A 23,668-nucleotide genomic window follows, 5' to 3' on the forward strand; every position below is an offset into this window, starting at 1 on the left:
TGATAATGTTAATATCACTACTAATCAACAGAATGATTGAGTTAAAGAATTGAAAAATATTTTAAAGTAAAAACCTCATTTCAGATAAGCCAGTTAGAACCTAATCATACTAACATAAGTAATTATTACTTCCTATAATACAATTTTATCCTTTGTCATCTTTGAGAGATAATATCGGCTTCACCAATGTATTAAATCTCATTTTTTTTTTTTTTTTTTTGGATTATCATTCCTTATTATCATCACACATATATATCATAAAGTTTTTGTGTGTGTGTGTGCCTTAATGCATGCCCACACCTTTGAGCCAATGAGGCTAAAATTTTGCAAGGGTGCCAATTTCGGATATGGTCGGGTTAAGATAGTGGTGGCAATTTTTTTATGGGGTAGGGGCTTACCTATTTATTGGCGTGTCAAAAAAACTATACGAATGACTACATTTTCTAAATTTATTAAAAATCATAAAAGTTATGGGCAAAAAAAAAAATCGGTGAAAATTGCAATTTCGTTTATTTTTCGGCGCAAAAAAAAAAGAAAAACTTTGGATGAAACAAAAAAGTTTGTAAAAATTTACTTAGATATAAATTTGACAAATAAAAATTGATGTTTAACTGAATATCTTTCATTTTCCGAATATTTTTTTTACGTCAATTTTTTTTTTTTTTAAAGAAATGCCACAAAACAATGTATTTTGGACATAAAATTTTGGTTCTGATAAAACTTGAGTGTATTTTAATTTCTGGATTATTTTATAGAACATTTTTTACAATATTTGCAAAAGTAAACCAATTATCGCAGATTATATTTTGAGAACATTACTCGCCATAACTTTTTTATGTTTCAAAGTACGAAAAAAATTTGGTAGGTTTGTGTTTCTCTTTACAATGCCAATAACTGCTATGAACTAATTTTGTGCAAAGTTAGTGAAAAAAAGTTTTTGATTTACTTTGTGAACTTAATTTGGCATTTTTTTAAATTTGGGGTGGGGGAGGGGAAAGGATGCTGTGATTAGACTTTTTGGATGACTTTACTTACACTATTGATATAGTGTGATTAGTGTATGCAGGATAAAGTTTAGACCATTACCCGCTCCAGCGAGTTTTCTTCTAAAATGAACCTTAACCATGTATTTTTGTTATATGTTTATCTCTAACTGTACTTCTCCCTCTTACTTTCAAAGCGTTAATTTTTTAAAGTCGAATAAATTTTATTTGTAACCGGAAAGATTTAACTTATGTTTAAAAAATAGTTTAACAGTTGAAGAAAGTGAGTTACAAACTTATTATTTATTTCGGAAAAAAGTTTGACGCCAATTTCATAGAGTTAGTTGAAATTTTTCGTACGAGAGGTAATTAAACTAGATAATTTCATATAAGTATATGATTTGCTCCAGTGAATACAATCATCTTATAAAATTCTGAATTCGATCAAACTCATTTTAATATTAGGTTGAAATCCAAAAATTTCAAATAAATCAACCACATATAATTTGTGATAGTAATTTTTATAAATTATTTTTTGAGTTGTCATATGTATATCTTATAGACTTTAATTAACTTGCATGCAATTGATATTTGGAATGACTATCCTTTATTTAATTTTTAACATAATCGGATAAAAGATTAGCAAGTTATTTATGATGAAGAAGGAGTCTTACTTTAGACCAGCATATCTTTAAAACTAATTAACATATTGATTTCAATTTATTAGTATTTTATATCTAAGTTGTACATATAGATTCTGTACAAAATCTGTAGATTATGAAATAGGTGGTAAACTCATTTGTGGATTAAGCTATTATATAGTTCCGTGCACAACTTCTACTTATTCATCAACAGCGCTGTCACATATTTAATAAAACAACTTAAGGGTATATGAATTTTAATTAGACATATTTAATTTAAAAATTAAACATTCATTTTGATTTGATAATTTTATTATTAATTTTGTTTAAAAATTATAATATTATCTACTTCAACAATATAAACTTTGTTTTGTTGTGATATGTAATACCACCAACAACAGCTTACTTAAGAATTTATTTTTTACACTGTGGCTGAGATAACTTGAGTACTTTAGCAGTTTTATATAGTTAGATCTAATTTTTTAAACTTCAGAAAAGTTTAGATTCCCGAGTCCTATATAAAACTTAATCCAATTTGAGTAAATAACTGTTACCTTTGGATATCTTACTTTCTGTTTGTTCAGAAATTTATTGGTAAGTTGTACCGCAATGAAATATTATTTGTATGCTTAAACTATAAGCATAATTGTAAAATTCGTAGATTAAAATCAGTTTTAAAATATTTCGGTTATTTGAGAACCTTTGATTGCTGTTTAGGGGCACATAGACCAAAAATTTAAAATTCTTCCTGTAATTTTTTTAATGCAAATTATAGATACTATTCTAGTGAACTTATTATTAACAATCTTTCTTTTAAAAAATAAAAATAAATAATTGAAATATGTTGTATGTCAACACAATTGAAACAATCTTGAACAAAAATCAAAAAAAATCTCAATTAATTTTTTTTCTTCATACAGGTGTGCGCGTCTAAAACTGAACACTCCTTTAAATTTTAGACGTTTTTCCTTGTCTACAGGCTTGAAGGCTTGACGAGAGGTTATCTTGTAGACCTTAAGGCAAAGATCTTTCTTAACTAGCCAGTTCATATTCCTTCTGCTGACGTTGAACTCCCTGGAGAGGCCGCTGACGATGACCTTGCCTCTCTTGTCCTCGAAAGACTTTTTCACGGAAGCAACCATTTCGTCCAACCTTCGAGGCCTTGACTTAGATCTTATGGTCGCCTCAGGAGTCCCTTTGGCTACCACGCTGTAAACGGTGGTGCGGCTGCAGTTCAGAACCTTGGCAATTTCAGTAGGATTTTTCCCTGCGCAGAAAGTTCCAAAATTGCAACTGAACGTCTCTCTATATTATCATCTGTTGTTTCACTGTTGGTATTTAGATTTTGCTGGAGTTTTGTTTATAACTAGTCCTCGAAGTATATATCGGTTTCAACTCAATAAAATCACGAATATGTGCATGCCGTAAAGTTTAAAGGAGTGTACAGTTTTAGACGGGCACACCTGTATATACATAAAGGCTATTATTTCATATGTAGGTTTGAGTCTATAATATACTTTGTATTCAAATTTGTAAAATTATTGTTTATCTCCAATAATTTTAACAATTTTGTAGAACCTTTATTTGATATAAACCCCTATATGAACCTTTTGAAATTAAATCTATAAATTTTTCATACTTTTATTGTGACGAATAGTTATGACTACTTTGCTACAGTTTACGACACATCCAAAGGGGTAATAAGAATATATTGTTGGTAGAAATTGACAATAATTGCTCCAAGTATAAAAATGTAATCCACACACAATTATCTCGGAAAAAATCATTCTGAATTGCTTTTATGTTGGACTAACAACCTTATAATATTAAACACGGCTAAGATTTCGTCAGAAACAGTAATTTCCGATGTATGACTTTTAAGTTTTTCCTAGTAGTAAGAGTATACTTTTTCTTCCATTATTTTTGCTTGGTATCCTATTCCGACCTTTTTACAACCAACAATCATTAGTATTTATTGGAAATAATATTGTATAGATTACTCAACTGGAGTTGAAAACATTTTTGTGTTAGAATTATCTATTTGAAATGTATCGTAAATCTTACTTATTATTTATGTTTTTTCATAAGCAATAATTTTATTTTAAGTGTTTATTTTCTTTTCCACTTTCTTGTATTTTCATCAGGTTTTTAAAAGATTTGCACGTATTTCTCATGCATCGAACTAATCCTTCAATTATTGAACGCAGAATAAATGGTTTATGTAATGAAAGTAAGATTTGTTTGGATAAATATATCTTCATACAAGCTCTAAATCCAACTATCTAATCAAACCAAATTTACTTTTAGTAGGATAATTTTGCAGAAAAGTTATACCAATTTGAAGATATCCCTTTTTTACAAAATAATTTAAAATATAATATGAATTTGTAAAATATACATTTTTATAATTTCTAATATTGTTTGGTTGAAAAGTGACATATTTAATACTTTTTTTATCTACGTATATTATACGTCGAAATGTGTACTAATATACTCAATTTTGTAGTTGCAGAGAAGTAAACAATTCGTTTCCCCGCCTTATATTTTCCACGGACAAGAATCTTACTTTTTACAATATCCTACCTAGTAGGTAACATCGATTATTAGCTTTAAAAATAAATAAAAAATTTAGAAACATTAAATATTTTATATATAAGACTCCTCCAACACTAATAGGAAAATTTGGCCAGGACACGAAGATTTATAATTGTATCAGTTATCCAATTAGTAAATTTTATACTACAGTAGTGTCCAAAGGTCACACAAGGGAACCCTACAACCTTACATACTCATAGAACTCTAAAAAAATTATAATTTTTTATAATTTCATAATTTATAAGCAAGATCCAGATTGAGAATCATTATAAAAACATTAAAAAAACACTAAAAAATGTTTTATAAAATCATATATAATCTATTTTTTATATTTAATAATTTATTTGTATAAAATTATCATTCATGAATTGTGCTGGATGTTAAAATATGTTTTTTTTAACGTTTTTATGATAATTATCATTCTGAATCTTGTTTAAAAATCCATCAGAGTAATTAGTATTTTTCTAAGGGTATATTAAAAAAAAATACTTAAATAGGATATTGTTTTGATATTTTGTTTAATTCTAGGTAATTTTAATTCCTGAAAAATATGAAGTTAAAAAATTAACCACCCAAAGATTAATTGCCTCACCGACTATTGCAATAGTAATTTAGAACACAGTTTAAGAGCTACTACTATTTAAGATTGGTAGAATAAATCACTGTTATATTACGTATTATAATTTATGTGTTAACTACTTTGTCGCCAGTTTTCTTGTAATCCTCTGGATGAGATAATTATGAGAGATTACCCTAGGAGTAAATTATTACCCTGAAAAATTTCATAAATTTATGAATTGTTGAGGTTATAGGGTCTCCGTGTTGGTAAAATCAGCTGTAAGGAGAAACTGTACCGTGTATCAGCAAGGGAGGGGTGTTAAAATCAAATTCAATTATAGCCCAACTTTTCGGATGCAAAAACATCTTTTAAGTACTATAGAAAAAATTAAATTTATAATTTCGGCCAAAACCTCCTCCTACCCCAAAAATAACTTTTCACACATTAATGTTTATTTTTTAAATCTATTTTCTAAGTAATAAAGAGAAATTCCGAATGTCGTGATCATTAAAGTATTTTTATGCTTAAAGTAATAATTATATAACATTTTGAAGTATAGCTTTTAGGTCACAAAAAAAGGTCAACTTCTTCCTAAAATTCTATTTTAGCGTGTGTACTATGGTGTCCAATTTTTAGAATAACCTGTTCATTCAATTTTCTGTTGTACTTTAATAAAAAAAGTTATGTTTGTAAAGTTTTTAGTCTTCAAAGGGCGTTTTCGAACTCCATAGCCATATTCCATCCATATTCATCGGTGCTGTAAATCTTTTAAAATACATTTGAACTTTTATTTGATCCATTACACTCTATTTGTAATTTTGAAAGCCATCTTGAAATGACTTTATGATTTATGAAAACCATACATTATTTGCAATAGCTTTTAATAATCAAAATGATTGTTTTAATTAAATTAGGTTTATGAAGAAATGTATGTATATGTCTTTGGGTGTGCATTGGGAACACAAAGTTTGGGAACCACTGTCTTAGGGGACATGTAATTACGAGGTATCTTGTAATTTCCTTATAATTAGTTTGAGATTAAACACAGGGTTCTCAAGTTATTTAACTTAGGTATGTTTAGATTTTGAGATCTTATGGCAATTTATAACATAAAAATATCAGAAAATCGTATTTCATTTGGGGAAAAATTCGTTTTACAAAAAAGAAAGATTTATCTTCCAATGTAATTTCCACACGCGAAGGAGATGGCAGTGTCTCTGAGGGAACTGATGTCTGACTCTTCATAGAGTGACCAGCTCCATGTGAGGCAATTTGGAGATATTGGACTTTACTTTTCAGACTTCATTCGAGGATATCTCTTAATAATTAAGAATCTACTAATTTTTAATACTTATAATTGTTAATATGAAATTCAACTCTTTTTCCCATTCAATTCAATTTATATATATATATATATATAAATGTTTGAAAATAAGTAATTTGACCGACTGAAAGAAAAAATATTCCCTTTTTTATCGTTGTTCATAATTTCCATACAAAGTTTTACATCGAATACACAATACCAATAAACTAAATCAGAAGATAAAACAAATCCACCTAATTATGTATATTTTATCAATTTTCTTTTAAAAGGTTGAGCTCTATCAACTTGTGCTCATCATTTGAAAAAAAATCAAAAAATCCCAGTAGTTAATAGCATTCTTAGCATATTATAACTTTTATAATGAACCTTGCTATCCTGATATGTAAAAAAACTTTTTAATTTCTGGACATCTGGGAATATTTGTACAAATTCATTAGGATCTTTTTAAGTTTAATAATACATTATCAAAGCAAATGGCCAAATGACAGTTCATATAACAAAAAAAAAAAGAAATCATCTCCAAATAAGTGAAGCATTTATAGATAACAACTTTACTTTAACCATAACTCCAAAAATAAATATATAGACTATGCCCTAAATGAAGATTTTAGTCTTTGGAGAAAATAACTAACGCTTGCTATTATTATTTTATAGTAATAGATTTATTCTGTGTAACTCCGTATAGTTATAATAAATTAAATTAAGTAACAATAATATTAATACTAATATAATTAATAAATTTCTAGGTGTAAAATGCCTCATTTCTTTTATTGACCGTTCAATATTTGGCAATACTACGGACTTTCGTCACACTGCACATATAGGGGTCTATTACTTGGAGAGCCAAGAGGAGGATCCTCAAAAATCGTGGTATAGATTACTTAAGTTATCAAATAAAGGGGGTAAAATCGACCCTAATCAAAAAGTGAAAATACAAAAGCTTCATATAGTCAATGCACGTTTTTAGGGGGAAATTAAATGGAAGTGATAAAGGGAATTCTAACACTTGAACAATCCTACATCAACCTTATGTCTGCGATATATTATTCCTTCTTTTTTTCTTCTACTCCTCCTCCCTCTCCTCCAAATTATTCTTTGATTGTTGTATTAAAAAAACTCAATTATTTGTCAAAAATTTGTTCGTTTGTCTTAGTCGACTTCGAGAAACATCTTCCACCCCCCAAAGGAACACAAGGGTTTTCTAAGAAAAGTATTTTAAGCTCAACACACTTTTTTTACAAGAAAAAAATGAAAATTACTTATAATTAGTAAGATGATGCCTCAACCAATATAATTTTCAAATGCCCACTTCCCCCTAGATCCTTCAAAAGTCGTTAAAAGAATTATATAATGCATCTTAGTCCATTTTTCATCATTTTATATATTGATAAAAAAATATATTTTTTCCAAAAAAGAAACAAGATATACTTGTACATAACTTAAAAAAAGTCTTGAGTAACTACGTGTGCTCATAAAAAACACGGAGATTAACATTGAGGGTTTGATGGAAATTTATCTTTATTGATGATAATCGCGTGTGGTTTTGCATGTTAAAATAATAATAATAAAAAAAAAATCAACATGGGAACCCTGACTACTTAAATGTTTTGAAGGAGTGCAGCATATGACATTTAATTACATCAGCTACAATTAGCTGTGACAAGGGAAAATATTCTAACATTAGTCCAAAAAGGCTCTACAATTATAATTCTTAAGCAAATCCTCAAGGTTACTCTCATTCTTTTATGAGAACACACGAATGTTTAATCACGTTTTCATGTAATTAAATTTAGTCGGAAAGGAAGTTCAAAACTCAGGAGTTAAATAATAATGACAACTGCTAAGGGAAATAAATCGTGGATTTTCCCGCTGTGGATATTTTAAAGTACATGATAAAGTTAAATAATAAAAGGATTAGAACATGATAATACTAACGTGACCAAAGGTATGGTTTTGTTCTGGATTTCTAAAAGGAACAGAGGAGTGTCATCTGAAACAAAAGGGTTAGATTTAGCTTTAATAAACACTAAAACCTTAATATCAAAGAAATAATGATGTGTTACATTCTCAGGAGCTGAGACTAATTGTTATTGCTGCAACAGAAGGATATGCTTCTCTTTCTATTAAAGTTCTATCTCTGGAACTTTGGCCGGAGAAGAAATTAAGTAGTTTCCGTCAACTTTAAGGCACCATTTCAAGGCATTATAAAAGGATTTTAAGACAATTGAAAGTTTAAATTTGAGGCTTGTTTTTAGTATTTTCATGAATTATCTTTGTTATATTGTAAATGCCGTATTTTTTTTTTACTTCCGGTAGTATTAATTCAGTTTAAAACGCGTTTTTTGAGTTAATTTTTGTAACATTGTATTGTAATCTTACCCCGAAGCTTTAATATTAAACTAAAATGTTTATTCATGTATATATTTTTCGTAATTGCTTCGGTATTTAAGTGTAAGAACGAAGTTTGAAAAAAAAAAATCTTCAGATTACCAATTCCAAAAAAACGGGTTAGTCAATAAATATACATTACTTTAATTACTTGTTATCTTGTGTATTAAAGCAAATTTAGCATTATCGCCAGAATATATTTACAAGTGGGGGAAGGGGGGAGGGGTCAAGTTATCTAATGTTGACATCAACAGTGGTGTATGTTGGATTTTTATAGTGGGGGGCAGATCCTTGTTTATTTATTTTTTTCCTTCCTCTCTTGTCACAGCTGATTGCAGCTGATCTAATGAAACGTCATGAGAATTATTCTTTCTGTCCTCCAAGACCGACTTTAAATTATCAGGGTTACCATTGATTTTCAATTTTTTTACATGTCCAAAATACACATGATTTCCATCACTATAGATATTGATGACGCTGGTGTTGCGTAAGTTCAAATCAACTGTTGTGCACCCCCTTCTCCTTCTTGTAGGATGAACTTATATTTAAATTTTACCGTGAGACTTCAAATGGTTCAGCATTGTGGACAGCCCGGATGTCCATCATTTTGCCTGTAAAGATAAGTCTTTTGTAAAGATCCGCTCATTGTTGATAGCACTGGTTGCAAGGAATTCTTGACGCTTTTTGGCAAGAACATTAATTGGATTCCCAAAAGATTACTTCAAGGAAAGTTTCAGACCTACGAAGAATATGGGAGAGCGTTTTTATCATTCTGGGACTTGTGAGCTTTTCTCTTATACGTTCCTCCTCCTTCCAGCGGTTGTAGGAATCTTAGACTATGTTTTGTGGATATCTAAGCATCTTCTTGATGTACGCTGGTCTGTTTCCCGCGTATTAAATTCGATGACATTGTTCCTACAGGGCTCTTACATCGTAAATACTTGTTTTGAATTAAAAGTTGCGCAACTAACTTAAAGCTAAGGATCAACCTCTCACTGGAAATTGAAATAACAGAGTAAAATGCTATCCCTTTTTTTCAACATTTAGTTAAAGATGGTCCAGATTTTACCTGAACTACCCATTATAAAATCTTCTTGATTAAAACCCTTCTATTACATATTTGCGTCCCCTCTTGAAGCAGAAAACCCATGCGCCAAACATGTCCATTTTTTGCTTTACTGGATAGCAGAGTCGCGTGATTTTTCATTCCCCCTCTCAAAAAGGGTCCCTTTTTCTTTTCTTGATGGTCCAATCACTGCCAGTTTTGAGGGGTCATTAGGGAAAGTTACCCTAGAAACAACACTTTCACGTAATGCAATAGTGGCCCACTCATCGTACATATTCTAAATAAAAGGACTCTGCATTTTTCTTTGCCTCAGGCCATGCTCAAACCCTGGATCCATCAGGGGTGACCGTGGAGACATGTCCTTTCAGATTTTCTATAACACAAATTCGTACCAAAGATTTGCTGCATTTATGGACCTATATACTACATAGTCCCATACCCCTATATTTAAGGAATGCTATTTCGCCTTTTTTTTACATTGGCTCCCTCTTCATAAGTCTATGAGTTAAATAATATACACATGCATACCGTCTAAATATTATTGTTTATTTTTTTCAAATAAGTTAAATTTTGAATATTTATTATATTACTGTCAAGAAATTTGACTGATATAATTTGATGTACCACATTATTTATTGAAAATGAATTATCATATAGCTTATCTACAATATTATATTTTCTTACAGTCTTTTTGTCCATGTATTCAATCAACGTCAATAAATGCTTCTATTCAATCCTCTCCCTATGGATCAGAGCAAGGCCCTCTTCCTACACTAACAAACTCTTGCATGGGAATCTCAGATGTATTAACTGGCTTCAATAGTGTTGAAGACAGGATACGACAAGTTGATCTTGAGCTATCCCAACTTCGTACTGACTATGAGGTGGAAACGCAAATGGTTCGAGAAGAATCAAGCAAAGCCAGGTATGTTCACGCAAGTTTTTTCACTAATATAATCACCCAACCTATTAACAAGGACGTGACTTCTATCATAAATATTAAATTCGAGGTTGAGAAGCACTCTAAAATAAATATATGACATCTTTGATAATCTCAAACAACATTTATACTAGGTATCTTGTAGAGATATAACGATGTAAGTTTATGCTCAGACAATTATTGAGACTTTAATCAAACTTATACAACAAAGAGGAATACTTTTTTATTATATAATCGGCCATAGGCATAAAATTGTACAGTCATTTAAAATGGTAAAAAAGGAATTAATAAAAAACTGGAGTTTTTCTAGGTATTTAAAAACGCATGAAAGATTTGATGTTGTTAAAAAACGGTGAAAAATCCCATTTATATAATAAAATATAAAATGTTTAAAAGTGCATTGAGTCCATAAATCTCACGATTATTGTGTTCAGACCTGCAGGAAGACAACAAAAAGAATACTTTATATTTTATAACCCTAATTATGCACCAATGACTACTATTTCTATTTAGTATATCGAAAAAAGGAAATAGGCCTTCAATATTATTATATTCATCCACATGCATACTAATACCCTCATACCTTAAGATAATTTATGAAATACCCAAATAAGGCGCAGAATCAACTTTTTCAATCTATCCTTCAATATGCATATGTCAACACAAAATAAAGCTAGAATTTTCTCAAAATTAAGAATGAATTACATTTGTATCGACAATTTCTATCAACAAGCTAATATTATTAAACCTCTATTTGAGTCACAATAAAGGATTGAAAAAATGATAGACTATATTTGAAAGGCATATCTGGGCCAATATATTTCTCTTAAATCAAATAAAGATTCTAAAATATATTTAAGATCATTGTATGTTTCTACTTTGTAACAAATTTGATTACAATGCCTCAGATGACCTCAGATGAAAATACTGCATTGTATGTATTGTATTTTTATTCAAGTTTGTTTATGTTGACATAACACTTATTATATTGTTGATATGAAATATTTGTTGAATATAAAATTTTGTCTAAATTATTATGCCTATATTTTGATTTTCAAACAAGAGAACACATGGCCCAATCTGTGTTAATTTGAGTGTTAGTCGTTATAAATGTCTAATTTTTTTGTTAATTTCTAATTTAAAAATTATATATTTTTTGAATGTAGATCTTTTGTTTTTTATCACATTATCACTATAATTTATCTTCGTCTTTCAAGCGAAGGCGATCCCTTTATACCTATATGCCCTCTCTTCAAGAATAAAATAATAATGATAATAACATTTGGAAATAAAATGTAGTTGTTCACTTTGTAATTACAAAAACTATCGCTCTAATCTAATGTCATATTTTTTAAACTCTACCTATAACATTAACTCATAAAGTTGTAAATCCTAAGCATTTTTTTGCCAACCGGAGCAGTGTTTTTATTTTCTGAAGCTCTTACTATTATTCTTTCATTATTGAAGCTCAAAAAGATCGAATTATAAAGTGTACCACGAGTGTGTGTGCTCATGAATGATGTACAGTAACACGAAGGAGCTGTTGGAGAGTTATAAGTAGTAATGTAAATACTTTGTATTTTATTGACTGCTCCGATTTTTGGGTATTAGTAATCTGAAGAATGAATTTTCTTTACCCCAGCTGTTGTCATTATTATTTAACTCCTGAGTAGTGAACTTCCTTTCCAAACTACATCCAATTATATTCAAATCTTACTGAACATTCGTGTGTACTAGTAAAAGACGGAGAGTAATCTTGAGGATTTGTTACAGAGATATAATTGTAATATGTCCTTTTTGAACTCAGAGTAGAATTGAGGATCAACATTGGAGTAATTCTTGCCAACGTCCTTGTTTATTTCCTTTTGTCAATCCTCCCTTGTCATAGCTGATTGTAGTTGATCTAATGAAGCATTATGACAGCTAGACTGATCTCTTCTCAAACATTCTTCAAATTGTTATGTTTACTCGTTCATTTCGGTTTCCTTTTTTTACCTACTCAAAATGCATAAGATTGTAAATGTTAAGCCCACAATTATAGGAAGTGGTTACAGTTCTGCGGGTTTAGTAAATAAAAATAAAACTGTGTTTATATTGTATTTGTATCGTTTTTTTGGGCATTGGGAGTAAATTGTGTTTTATTGAGGTTTTCTTTATTTTTTAATTGCTTTAAAAACAAAAAGCAACTAAATAAAAAATTACCAATGAAAAAATAATTATGAATAAAATCTCATTTGTTATGTGAAGTTCAAAGATAGACCAACAATTCATTTAGGAAAACATAGTGTCTTATGAAAGGTTCTAGAGAGTATTTAATCATTTTTGCACAGCTTGAGTCTTATAACTCACTTCTTTTTCTAAACTACAACCTAATCATTATATCTACTTAATATTTAATACTTTTTTTTTAAAAATATATTTTAATCAAGCCCTTTATAAATTTATATTCTGAAGAGCGCTTTAATCATAGAGATTTTAATCTCATTTTATTATTATCATGGAATAAAAGTAAATGTATAAGTTGATGTGTAGAAATGAAATAACTTTATACATACTTGTATAATAAAAATCCCTTAATTCCCTTCAGCGACTTATATATATTATATATTAAGAATCTCCTATTCACGCTTTATTAAGGTAGATGATATCTTATTCATTACATGACATCTTTTACATTTTGATATTCCTATAAATATTTTTAAATTTAGTTCAATGATAAGCAATAAACATTTTTTTTTCACATATAAAAGAAATGAAATTATAATATATCACGAATCATTAGACTTATTAACTCCAGACATTTGGACATCTAAATTTAACACTTTACTTACTGTATTCGATTCAAGAGTTTTTGAATCTTTGATTTGAGTCATTTGACACTTTTTTTGGCTCAAAACTTTCATGGATGTAATTAAATAGATCGATAAACAGAAAAATTGCGAATTTATTTCAGCGTTGCAAACGTACAGATTGTTTTACTGACGTCATAAATTGAAGTACAATTGAATAGAACACCATGTCAGGGGCTCATAAATGATTTTTTTACAAATTTTCTATAAGTATTGCTTAAGCTCCATTAAATGGTTTTTACAATAAAAATAGACTAAACACACATACATTAAAACTTTTTTATTTATAAATTATGGCCGAAAAAAGTAGGGTAATTAAAGAAAATATCTTATTATTTCATTATTGAAAGTTAATTTATTAACTATACTATAGAAATAAGATTGTATCCGACATAATAATTAATTTTTAATACATCTTAAGGTCTGATTTATAATAAAACCTCATAATGGAAGGATAATATTGTGAAATACATAAAGTAAGGTTGAAGTACTTCTTCAAATTGAAATTTTAACATCCAATAATACCATACTATTTTCCTTAATATTAAGGAAAAAACGATCTTCGTTGTTATAAAACTTGATTGTCTAGATCCTCAAAATGGCCGACATCGATAATACTGATGTCACATCAGAAAAGCTCTATTGCACCATCGAAAAAAACTCCTGTTATTCAAAAAATTACAAAAGTTGTTTTTGATCTATTATATGCAGAACATAATTTTTATTTCATAGACATCAGCAATTTGAATATTTTTCTATCCATTTTTTCGCAATAGTGCAAGTAATACTAAAAATACTGGAAAGGAAAGAAAAATATCGCATTCACATACAAAGGTCACAGTTCTCTCTTTCTGTAACAACAAAGATGAGAAATGACGAGTATGACAATTAATTTATAAATTTATCCGACTCGTAAAAATGTCTAACGATCTTAAATTAATCAATTTCTTAATTAATCTAAAATTATATTTATGTCTTGACTCAATAATTTCATTTTATAAGCAGAAAAATTACAACATTTTTGAATCACTCCCGATATTCCTTTATTTTAACGTAGTCTTTTTTGAATATTTGTGCAATACAAAGTTTTTTACAGCAGTATAACTAGGTATATTCACTAAATTTTTATTTTTACTATGTATAACTGACAGATTCATAAAAAAAAATGAAGAATTCACTTTTAGTTGCATTTTTTTTTGGGACAAGATAGAATCATTTTCTTTTTGATGTATGTACCACGCAAACTATTTCTTGGTAACTACAGGCCATTCTTGTTATCGTAAATTATAGAACCGTTTTAAACGTTTGATTTTTGAAGTAACAATGTGTGATATCAAGCTATAGAAAAGTTCTCAGTAGAATATCTTCTACCTTTAAGTCGTTTGAAGCGTTGAGACATTTGCTTCATTATGACGGAGATCTTGGAAGCTGAGTTGAAGAAATTTAGAATCTCTTCGCAAATACTGTGAAATGTCCCTTTCTCTCCCTGATATTTGGGGGAGCCCAGAAAAGCTGCAATGTTGATACACTTTTCGTGTATAAATGTATGATTTTGATAAGAGAAGATTACGGGATTTATCTACAGATTCAATGATAAAATAAGTCCCTATAAAAGACAGCTACATAATCTTGAATTCGCCGTTGATTATCTAGTATATCGTATCATTATTTTGGTTCTATTTTGGAGTTTTGAGCAACAAGAACACTGAGGGCAACGATTCCGAAGAGAGTTTGTCATGTAGATCTTGTGCTGACAGAATGGTCTCCTCCATGAACATTGTATACAACATAACTTCTTGTCATTCATTCACCAACTGCAATGTTGAACTGCAGTGCTAGTTAATGCCTGTGTTGGTCTTGGGGGTAATGTGTGGTAGCTCACAAGATTTGTCCACATTGATCGGATGGAATATTATTTCAACCGCCTGTGGATTTATATAATTTATAAGTAAAATTTATTACTAGAATTACTAGAGAAGAAGTAATAATACTACAGTGAATAATTTAGAATTGGATAAGAATGCATCTGAACTATGCTATAATTTCGTTGTCCACAGAAGCATTAGACAATACTTCTATAAATATGTTATTTAAAATTAAGGAAAAAATATGCCTTATTAAAGATTCGCAGACAATATTTATATTATTGGAGAGCATTGTTGGAGTGATTTTCCTTTATTATAGGATATATCGAAAGATACAGTGATAAAATAAGTCCCTGTAAAGTGCAGACTGCATAATATTGAATCCAGTGTTGGTGTTTAATCTATGGTATCATCTCTTGGCATGACCCTAAGCCATTTGCTATGTTTTTTAAGTCTTTTATGGTGAATTTGTGAAAATGTTGGTATAGCCCTGCTTTAATCCAGGGGAAGACCACTTTACACCTTGATGAATTATTAACGAAGTATTAACTAATAATTGTAACCAATGTTTTTCCTTTTTATAATTTATAAAACAAAGTGTGAAAAAAAAATTTAATATCAATACGCACTTCTATTTGATTTAGTATTCTATGCCTTACTGCTTATCCAAGAATATGGATTCAATATCATCGCAGATGGTGAGGTTAAAAGAGAAAAACCTTTTCTTTCTCTTAATTTCCAAAAATGAAGAAAAGTTACTTATTTTATAGACTATATGCATCTAGAATTTAATAATGAAGTAAGCAATTAAATTACAAAAATCCATTAATAGATGCACTTCGAATATGAAGTAATAAGTTTTTTAAAGGTTCCTATTACTCGAATTAGGTAGTATATTTATTATAGATCTTTTATTTCTTTGTGGGTAGATTGTAGAGAGTAAAATTTCAGGTAATATCATAAATTATACTACATTTTGAAGAGAAAAAAATCTTTGGTTAAACCACATAAATCTATATCCAAAAAATGTCTTTAATAATTTAATATTAACATATTTTATATTTTTTTATAACATATATTTCCAAATATACCGACAAAATGTCCTTATCTTATCTCTTATGGTTTCTATTAGTTTAGTGCTGGTTAAGAATATTTTAAATCACATCCAGAATAATGATGAAGCTCATGAAAAAAAGCTTATTAATAGCTTTAAGAACGATCTACAAATGTAAGACAAGTCTTATCAATTTTTAAGAAACTTCTTAAATCATGAAGCAAGTTCTCAAACCTCTAAGTTTCCTTGAAATAGACTTAAATATATGTCAATTTTTTGACATTGTGTAAACAACTTCGATTATGATTCCACAATCTATACTTTGGCTCGTATATTTCTTCCTATTAAATTTTCTGTAGGATCAAGTTTATGCAGATAAGAAGAGCCATCTGTGAACAAAAAAACCATCGATTTCTTATTTTGTATGTAACACATAATATTTCCTTTTAAGCAATGTACTGAGGTTAATTATAGGTATTATTAATCTCTAGAAACACGTCAGAACAAAAATCAACAAACAAAAATCATTGGCCAGATCAGATCCCCCCTATTTTGATTTATTCGCGTCATCAATTATATTTGAGTTTAGATATCAGAATCTTTTAAATAATGAGTAAAAACATATATTATGTCAAAGAAATACTTTATTTTCCAAAAAACATAAATGATTTCAAATTTGATTACTCATATTTTACAACAAAGAATAAGTAGACAATTACACAACAAATCTTTTTTTAGTTTTTTTCTTTTAATTCCTAACAAAAGATTGCAAAATTATGTATTTCTAAATTTACTTGGAGCTCCTTTTTTAGGTTACCTTGTATTCTATAAATCTACATATATATTTCCCAATTCCGAATTTCATGTTTAGTTTTGGTAACTAATAACTCCTCACCTGTGTTTTAAATTTTACTTTCTAAGTTTTTATATCTACTCACTATCTACTTACTATCACAATTAATTTAATTGCCTAAAAAATATTTTTGAACACAAAAGATTCAAATCGTTTTTCAATCATCTAGGTATATTAACAAAATAAAATTTGTATGCTAGTTCGATTTTTTAAGGAACACATTTTCTTAAAATGAGTGTGTGTAGCTATTACTGAGTGCAATATGTTAATGAAAAAAGAAAATGGGAAGTACTTATATTTAGAGTTACGACTCCTAAGGATTTTTTAGCATCTGAGATTTGTTTTGATTGGCAAACTGAAGAATGTTTTGTTTTATTTTCAGAACGTGGTATCCCTATTCTGTTGTTCTTAAGCAGTATGAATTATTATGCTCTTTTTTTCGATGTATGCATGTGTCCCACACAGGATTTGTATTTTCCTGTTAATAACTGATGCATTATTTAGCGTCTTATATAAAGTAAATCATTATTGTCATGTAAGAGATGCAAGAAAGACACATGTTGTCGAGCATAATTAAATATAATTGTGTTTCAATTACCTTGTCCAATATTGTTGGATGTTGGGGAAACAACAAGGATATAACATATAAGTGTGGAATGACTATGCGTGAGTGTGTTCATCAAAAATACAGATTAAGAATCAGGATTTCCGGGGGAGTTATCTTCTTTATTAATTATTAGTAAAATATATTTCTATATTATTGGAAAATTTATTACTTCGCCTATGCCTAATAACTCTGAGCACTCCTGGTTACTGACGCTAGTTAATACATATATAAAATAGTAATTTTTAACCATTCACGACTCTTCAAAATATTTTCAAGTTATTTTCTTGACTTTCTTGCTATACCATTGTACTTACTATGATGCACTAATATATTTAATTTCAATGATATATATAATATTCATTGATATACATTTTCTAGTATATAATTATTGCTTCTTAATAGTATGGAGTTATAACTCTACTTCAATATTTACTTGCTTTCATTTAATTAATTGAATAAAGTTACGAGTATTTTTCTGTAATGGATACACACTCAAAACTTTATTCCTTTTGTTAAATTTTCTCCTTTGTTTTAAGCGTTTATTTATAAGAATCATCTTTTTTCAATTAATGATTTTCTTTCTTATGAATCTTTTCAATATGGCATGATCAATCTAAAAAACAAAAACAAAAAGTGGTGGGACATTTAGTAGTTTTATTAAGATAAAGAATTTTTCTTAATTTATTTTCTGGCACTAAAATGAAATTTTGCATTTGGATCTAAAAATAATAATATATTACATATGTAGCTAAAAGGCGTATCTGGCTTGCTCGGAGTTATTATACAGTGACTAATCGACTAATAGATAATACTTTGACTTAATAATAAAGAAATGTACGATCCTTTTCTTTTTTAATATGACGCTTCGAGCTTCTGTTACGTTGAAATTTCTTATCTTAAGTATTAATTGAGCTTTTATATATTAAGAGGACGCTCAAAAAGGAAGCATCAATATATATACAAACGTTGCTATATTATTCAACAATATTATCAATAACGAAGTTGTATTATTTAGCCGCAAGAAGGCAACACTATCGATCGTTAGATTAAAAAAAACTAATCGTAATAAAATTAAACAACACTGATGCCCCATTCATCACTATTACTATGATGAATATGTCTTTATCGATTCTTATAAATGATTTAAGTTCCTGGTCCTCTCTGTTCACGAGCAAACTAACTAAAAACTTCCTTCAAAGAAAGTTCATTCATAGGGGGTAGATAAGCTAACCATTTAAGTAAAAAATTTATAATATTTTGCGTTTCAAAAACATTTATTAGATTACTATTGGGATGTGGATGAGAGAGAAAACCTACAGTAACTTCTTGGTAGAACTCAATCGTATTGGCGCAGCTACATTTTTCATTTCACGGTATTCCATTTGGAATATGAATTTTTATAACATATTTAGTTTAAGAAGTGGAGTATTAGGGACAGCCCCGAACTCTAATATTAAAAATTGGTATCCCGCACATTGTACATATTGCGAATAAATGATATATTTATTTTGTGTTGACAGCCACATTTGCATCTATTGAAAATTTAAAATGTGAAAGTTTAGACAATATTTAATTAACACTGATATGGCAAATTAAGTAGGAACTAGTAAGAGCTGAGACTTATGGAACTATTATACATTAAAAAAAGATATGTCTGTTAATGTTTGAATCTTTTTAGAGATTTTACGAGTTGTTGGATTTTCCACTAATTATATTTCAACGAAACCTGTTTCAACTATCCAAGGAGTCAGCAAACAGAAATAGTTTTGTCTAATATATGTAAAAAAAGGACTAGACTACACCTTTCAAGGTGTTGAATTGTTATCTCTTAATGTATTATAGAAGATTAAGATAAAATATCGTTTACATTAAAATTCTTTGATCAGTATTTTATATAGGAGAAATTGACTCACAAAACCCTTTTTAGGGCCTTGTCTTAGATAACTTTCTTTGAAGTTTAAATATATAAAATATTAAAAGAAAATTTATATAACGAGGAAGATTTTTAATACTTCTTGCAAAAATGACTACTTTATTGTGATGTGAGCGTTAAAATATCTCAGGTCTTCTAAATTTATCACCACACAAAAATTCGTTCATTGAAGAGAAATCTGATATCGCAAAAGCAAAGAATTGTGTATCACCAAGGCAATGTTTTTTAGGATCAGAGAAATAAATAAGGTTTTGACATTATTAAACAATATAAATTATTATTTTTGGTGCCTCTATTTCCCATAAGTAAAAATATGATTTTGTGTAAGAGTGCAAGGGAGACATATGGTATTACTGAAGTACGATCCTTGTTAAATACAGTTTCATATTATATGATTTTGGGGGATTTGAAGATTTTTTACTTCTATAAAGAAGAGAACATACTACATTTAAAATAGCATTCGTACAGAGAAAATATAATAATTATATTTAAATTCATATATATTTATTTTATTATGAATTTTTAAGTCAATTTACACTTAGATAAGTCATAATTCTTCGTTTAGAGAAATCAGACAATCGATATATAAGACAAAATATTCAATATCTGTATCGGATCGGGATTGAAGAATATTTTTTTTTAAATTTAGATACTTGCTCTGATATTTTATATGATGGAATCAGAAAAAGGAGGAAACGAAAATAAATTATATTTCAATTTCAAAATAATGATAAATACATCAAATTAATTCCTTCTGAGACAATAATGATGGTTTGGATAGATCTTTTTCGTAGAACATCCGAATATATTGATTTGACTCAACTCATAGTTCCATTGAATTCATATCTGCTTATGGCAATGGGATTGGATATCCATTTAATGGACATATCATTCATAATGTATATATCATTCATCATCTATTGGTTCAAATACACATCTGTCCCCCTAGATCTTATATGGGATCATTGTATACTTCGATGAGAACCGAGAATATGTTTTATTAAGATGAAATACACTGGAATTAACTGTACAGTGAGAATCAAAGATACTTAACCTTCTTCATCTGCAGCTCTTCCATTGAAACTCCTTCCAATGTCTACTCCAATTCGTCTCCTAATATTCTTAGAAAACTCTATCATTGATTTGAGTTCTTCAATTGTCATCGATGTACATAACAAAGAACAGCTAACATCTATGACATTGAATCCATTTATAAGGCTGTTTTATTTTAGGAATTCTAGACACTTCATCCTTGCTTCCGATTCTATTATTACTTGTTAGTCTCTTCTGTCTTTGGAAAACAAAGTATAAGAAGATCCTGGACCATAAAATTTAATGTGGTCCTCTTTTCTAGACATAATTATCAGTAAAGCCACATAACATATTCAACTCTCCTCTGGCCTACTTACAGTTGAGGCCAAAACTATTCTTACCCTCACAAAATGCCAAGAAAACATAATTAGATGTTCAAGTTGGATCTACAAACTCATTTAGAATATCCCTAGTCAATCAAAAACTACTCTTTACAAAAAAAAAATATTTTAAGGAAATTTTAAGGATAGTTTAAGGAAATTCTTGATCTCTCGAGTACTTAAGGAAGTATTTCCAGAATTTGCCATGATGAAAAAAAGAAAATATGTTTGTTATTTTTACCTATATGGAGGTGTATGAATACTTTTGAAACAACCAAAAATTGTTTTCTAGGCATAAAAAAATATTTTATACAAGAATTTGATATTTTTAATCAATATATAGTAATTATTTTTAAAAACAAAATAAAAAATAATTGTTAAAGATTTCCGATATTGATATGGCAAATATTGAAAGGGGCTCAACTGTATATGTATGTATAAATAGCTCATGACAAATCATACGTGATAAATATGTTAACAAATTATTAGTGAGCTTATAAATTAGGTAGTCTTATATTGAAAAATATATATATTTCGTGTAAGATAATTCAAAAGTTAGGGAGTTGGGAGTTGTATATATGAATATCACTCGATCGTGGGGATTTAGGTTCTCCACATCATTATTCTATAAATAAATTATGTATTACAATAAATGCTTACACTTTTATGTATGTATATACTGTGTATAAAAAGCTTTTTGCAGTATTCATTGACGGTAAAGGATTGATTAAGTTCCTTGAAAATTGTCAAGCATATTAATATGACATAAACATATACTTTTTTATTTTATTTTTCAATTGTACATAAATAATTGTGAAATGGACCTACATAAATATGCATTTCTTTATGTGCTTCATTGGTTTAGGTTTATATTTTTATTTTTATTGACTACTCCCATTGTTTTAAGGTTTATTCATTAGTGCCTTGCATTAATATCCATCGATATGGGTAATAATTATGTCAGTTCAGAATGTTGTAGTAGGTATAGGCTTCAAAGTCTAAAAAGAGTCCCTAAAGTACTTACTTTTCTTAGTGTATACGTTTTTATATTTCGGTCAAATTATAAAGTGCATGGCAAAACAATTAATTTCTGAAATATTTAATAATATTCAAAAAAATCTATGAAAAACTTGTATTACACTGAAAACTAAATAGTAAAAAAAGTATTAAAAATTTAATGCTGGGAGTTAAAATGATAATTTATTTCATTAGGAATATTAATGATATTTTTAATTTTTATAAGAATTTCATTTGTCTAATTGTATTTTACAATATTCTTATGAATATTGAATATTAACAGATTGTACACTATCAAATCTTACTTACACCTATATATAAACCTATTAATAAAGTAAAAAATACCCAATAATATTTTAACTACTAAGAATAGGAAGTCTCTCGCAACCTCTCGTTCCTCAATGACTCAAATAGATTCAAAATACAAGTAACAATATATGAATTTATAAATATTAAATTATAATGAGTAACACAGCATTAAGTAAAAGGAGTGATATTTTAACTATTTTAATGTTTGGTTTAGTTGAGTATATAATCATGGGAAAGATATATATTGTAACAGGCTGTCAAAGTAAATACAGAGCAACTAAGTCCCAAAGTATCGAAACTGCCCCCTAAAACATTAAAAAAAAAATGTTTCCTAACGATGATTTACTAAGAAACATTTGGATTCAAGCCGTACTTAGCCAAAATTCGGAACCTTCTAAATATTTTGCCCTTTGTGAACTTCATTTTATCTCCTCTGATTATAAACTTGGATCTGAGGATACTAAAAAAATGTTGTAAAGATCCTAACATAGTTCAAAAAAATATTGCAAAAGAGATGCAATTCCATCCCAGTTTCGAAATTTTCCCCTTTATTACTCTAAATAAATTCCAACACTTAGATCCCAAGCTTATCCTTCTTCATCTTGGGTCCTTTAACAAATGTATATATTTTTAAATGATATTACGAACTTTGAGATGATTGGCACAGTATCTTCCTTCTAATAACTTTACTTGAAACTTGATCGACCTCGTTTAACCAAAGGAATAAATAAAAAATTTAATGAAATTAATATTCTACAAGCTTACATTTGTGAATATAACTTTGGGGATTTAGTATCAAAGTAGATTTTTGATTCAAATTTAGATAGGGATTTAATAATTTGAAGTACTTTTCCGCTTAAGCATTAAATATTTTGAATTTTAGGTACAAAAATAATGAGTTTCCATTTCACAGTCTATTTCCATATTATTACAAACAATTGTATTTTAAAATGTGTCGTATTACAAAATATACAAGCTTACTTCAATTTCTTATTGTGTTTTTAATTTTATATTGGATGATTCAAATTTGATCGAAGATATTGATCATGTAAGAATATCTTTGGAAATTAAAAAAAAGTCAATTTTAAAAGAAATCACTTTTTCAAAATATTTAAAAAAATATTATAAATTTTTATTAAAATATTAGTAGATGACCTTTATGCTTTTTACACTTTGGAATCAAAATGGGATGATGATCATCGTTTTCACTAATACATGCCTCTTATTTGAAGTAAAACATTTAATTACATGGCAAAAAAAAATTATTTCAAGA

General features: G+C 28.4%; 1 protein-coding gene across 2 annotated transcripts in view; it reads left to right on the top strand.

Moving 5' to 3' along the window:
- LOC121118821 (Potassium voltage-gated channel protein Shaker) overlaps nt 1-23,668 on the top strand; it is a 185,623-nt gene that overhangs the window by 17,418 nt on the left and 144,537 nt on the right. For both annotated transcript variants that reach the window (XM_071888550.1, XM_071888549.1), the window contains exon 3: nt 10,243-10,481. In XM_071888550.1, the coding sequence (XP_071744651.1) occupies nt 10,243-10,481 (239 nt within the window). The remainder of the gene's footprint in view (nt 1-10,242; nt 10,482-23,668) is intronic.

The sequence above is a fragment of the Lepeophtheirus salmonis genome, chromosome 5, assembly GCF_016086655.4.
Source record: "Lepeophtheirus salmonis chromosome 5, UVic_Lsal_1.4, whole genome shotgun sequence".
Taxonomy (NCBI): domain Eukaryota; kingdom Metazoa; phylum Arthropoda; class Copepoda; order Siphonostomatoida; family Caligidae; genus Lepeophtheirus; species Lepeophtheirus salmonis.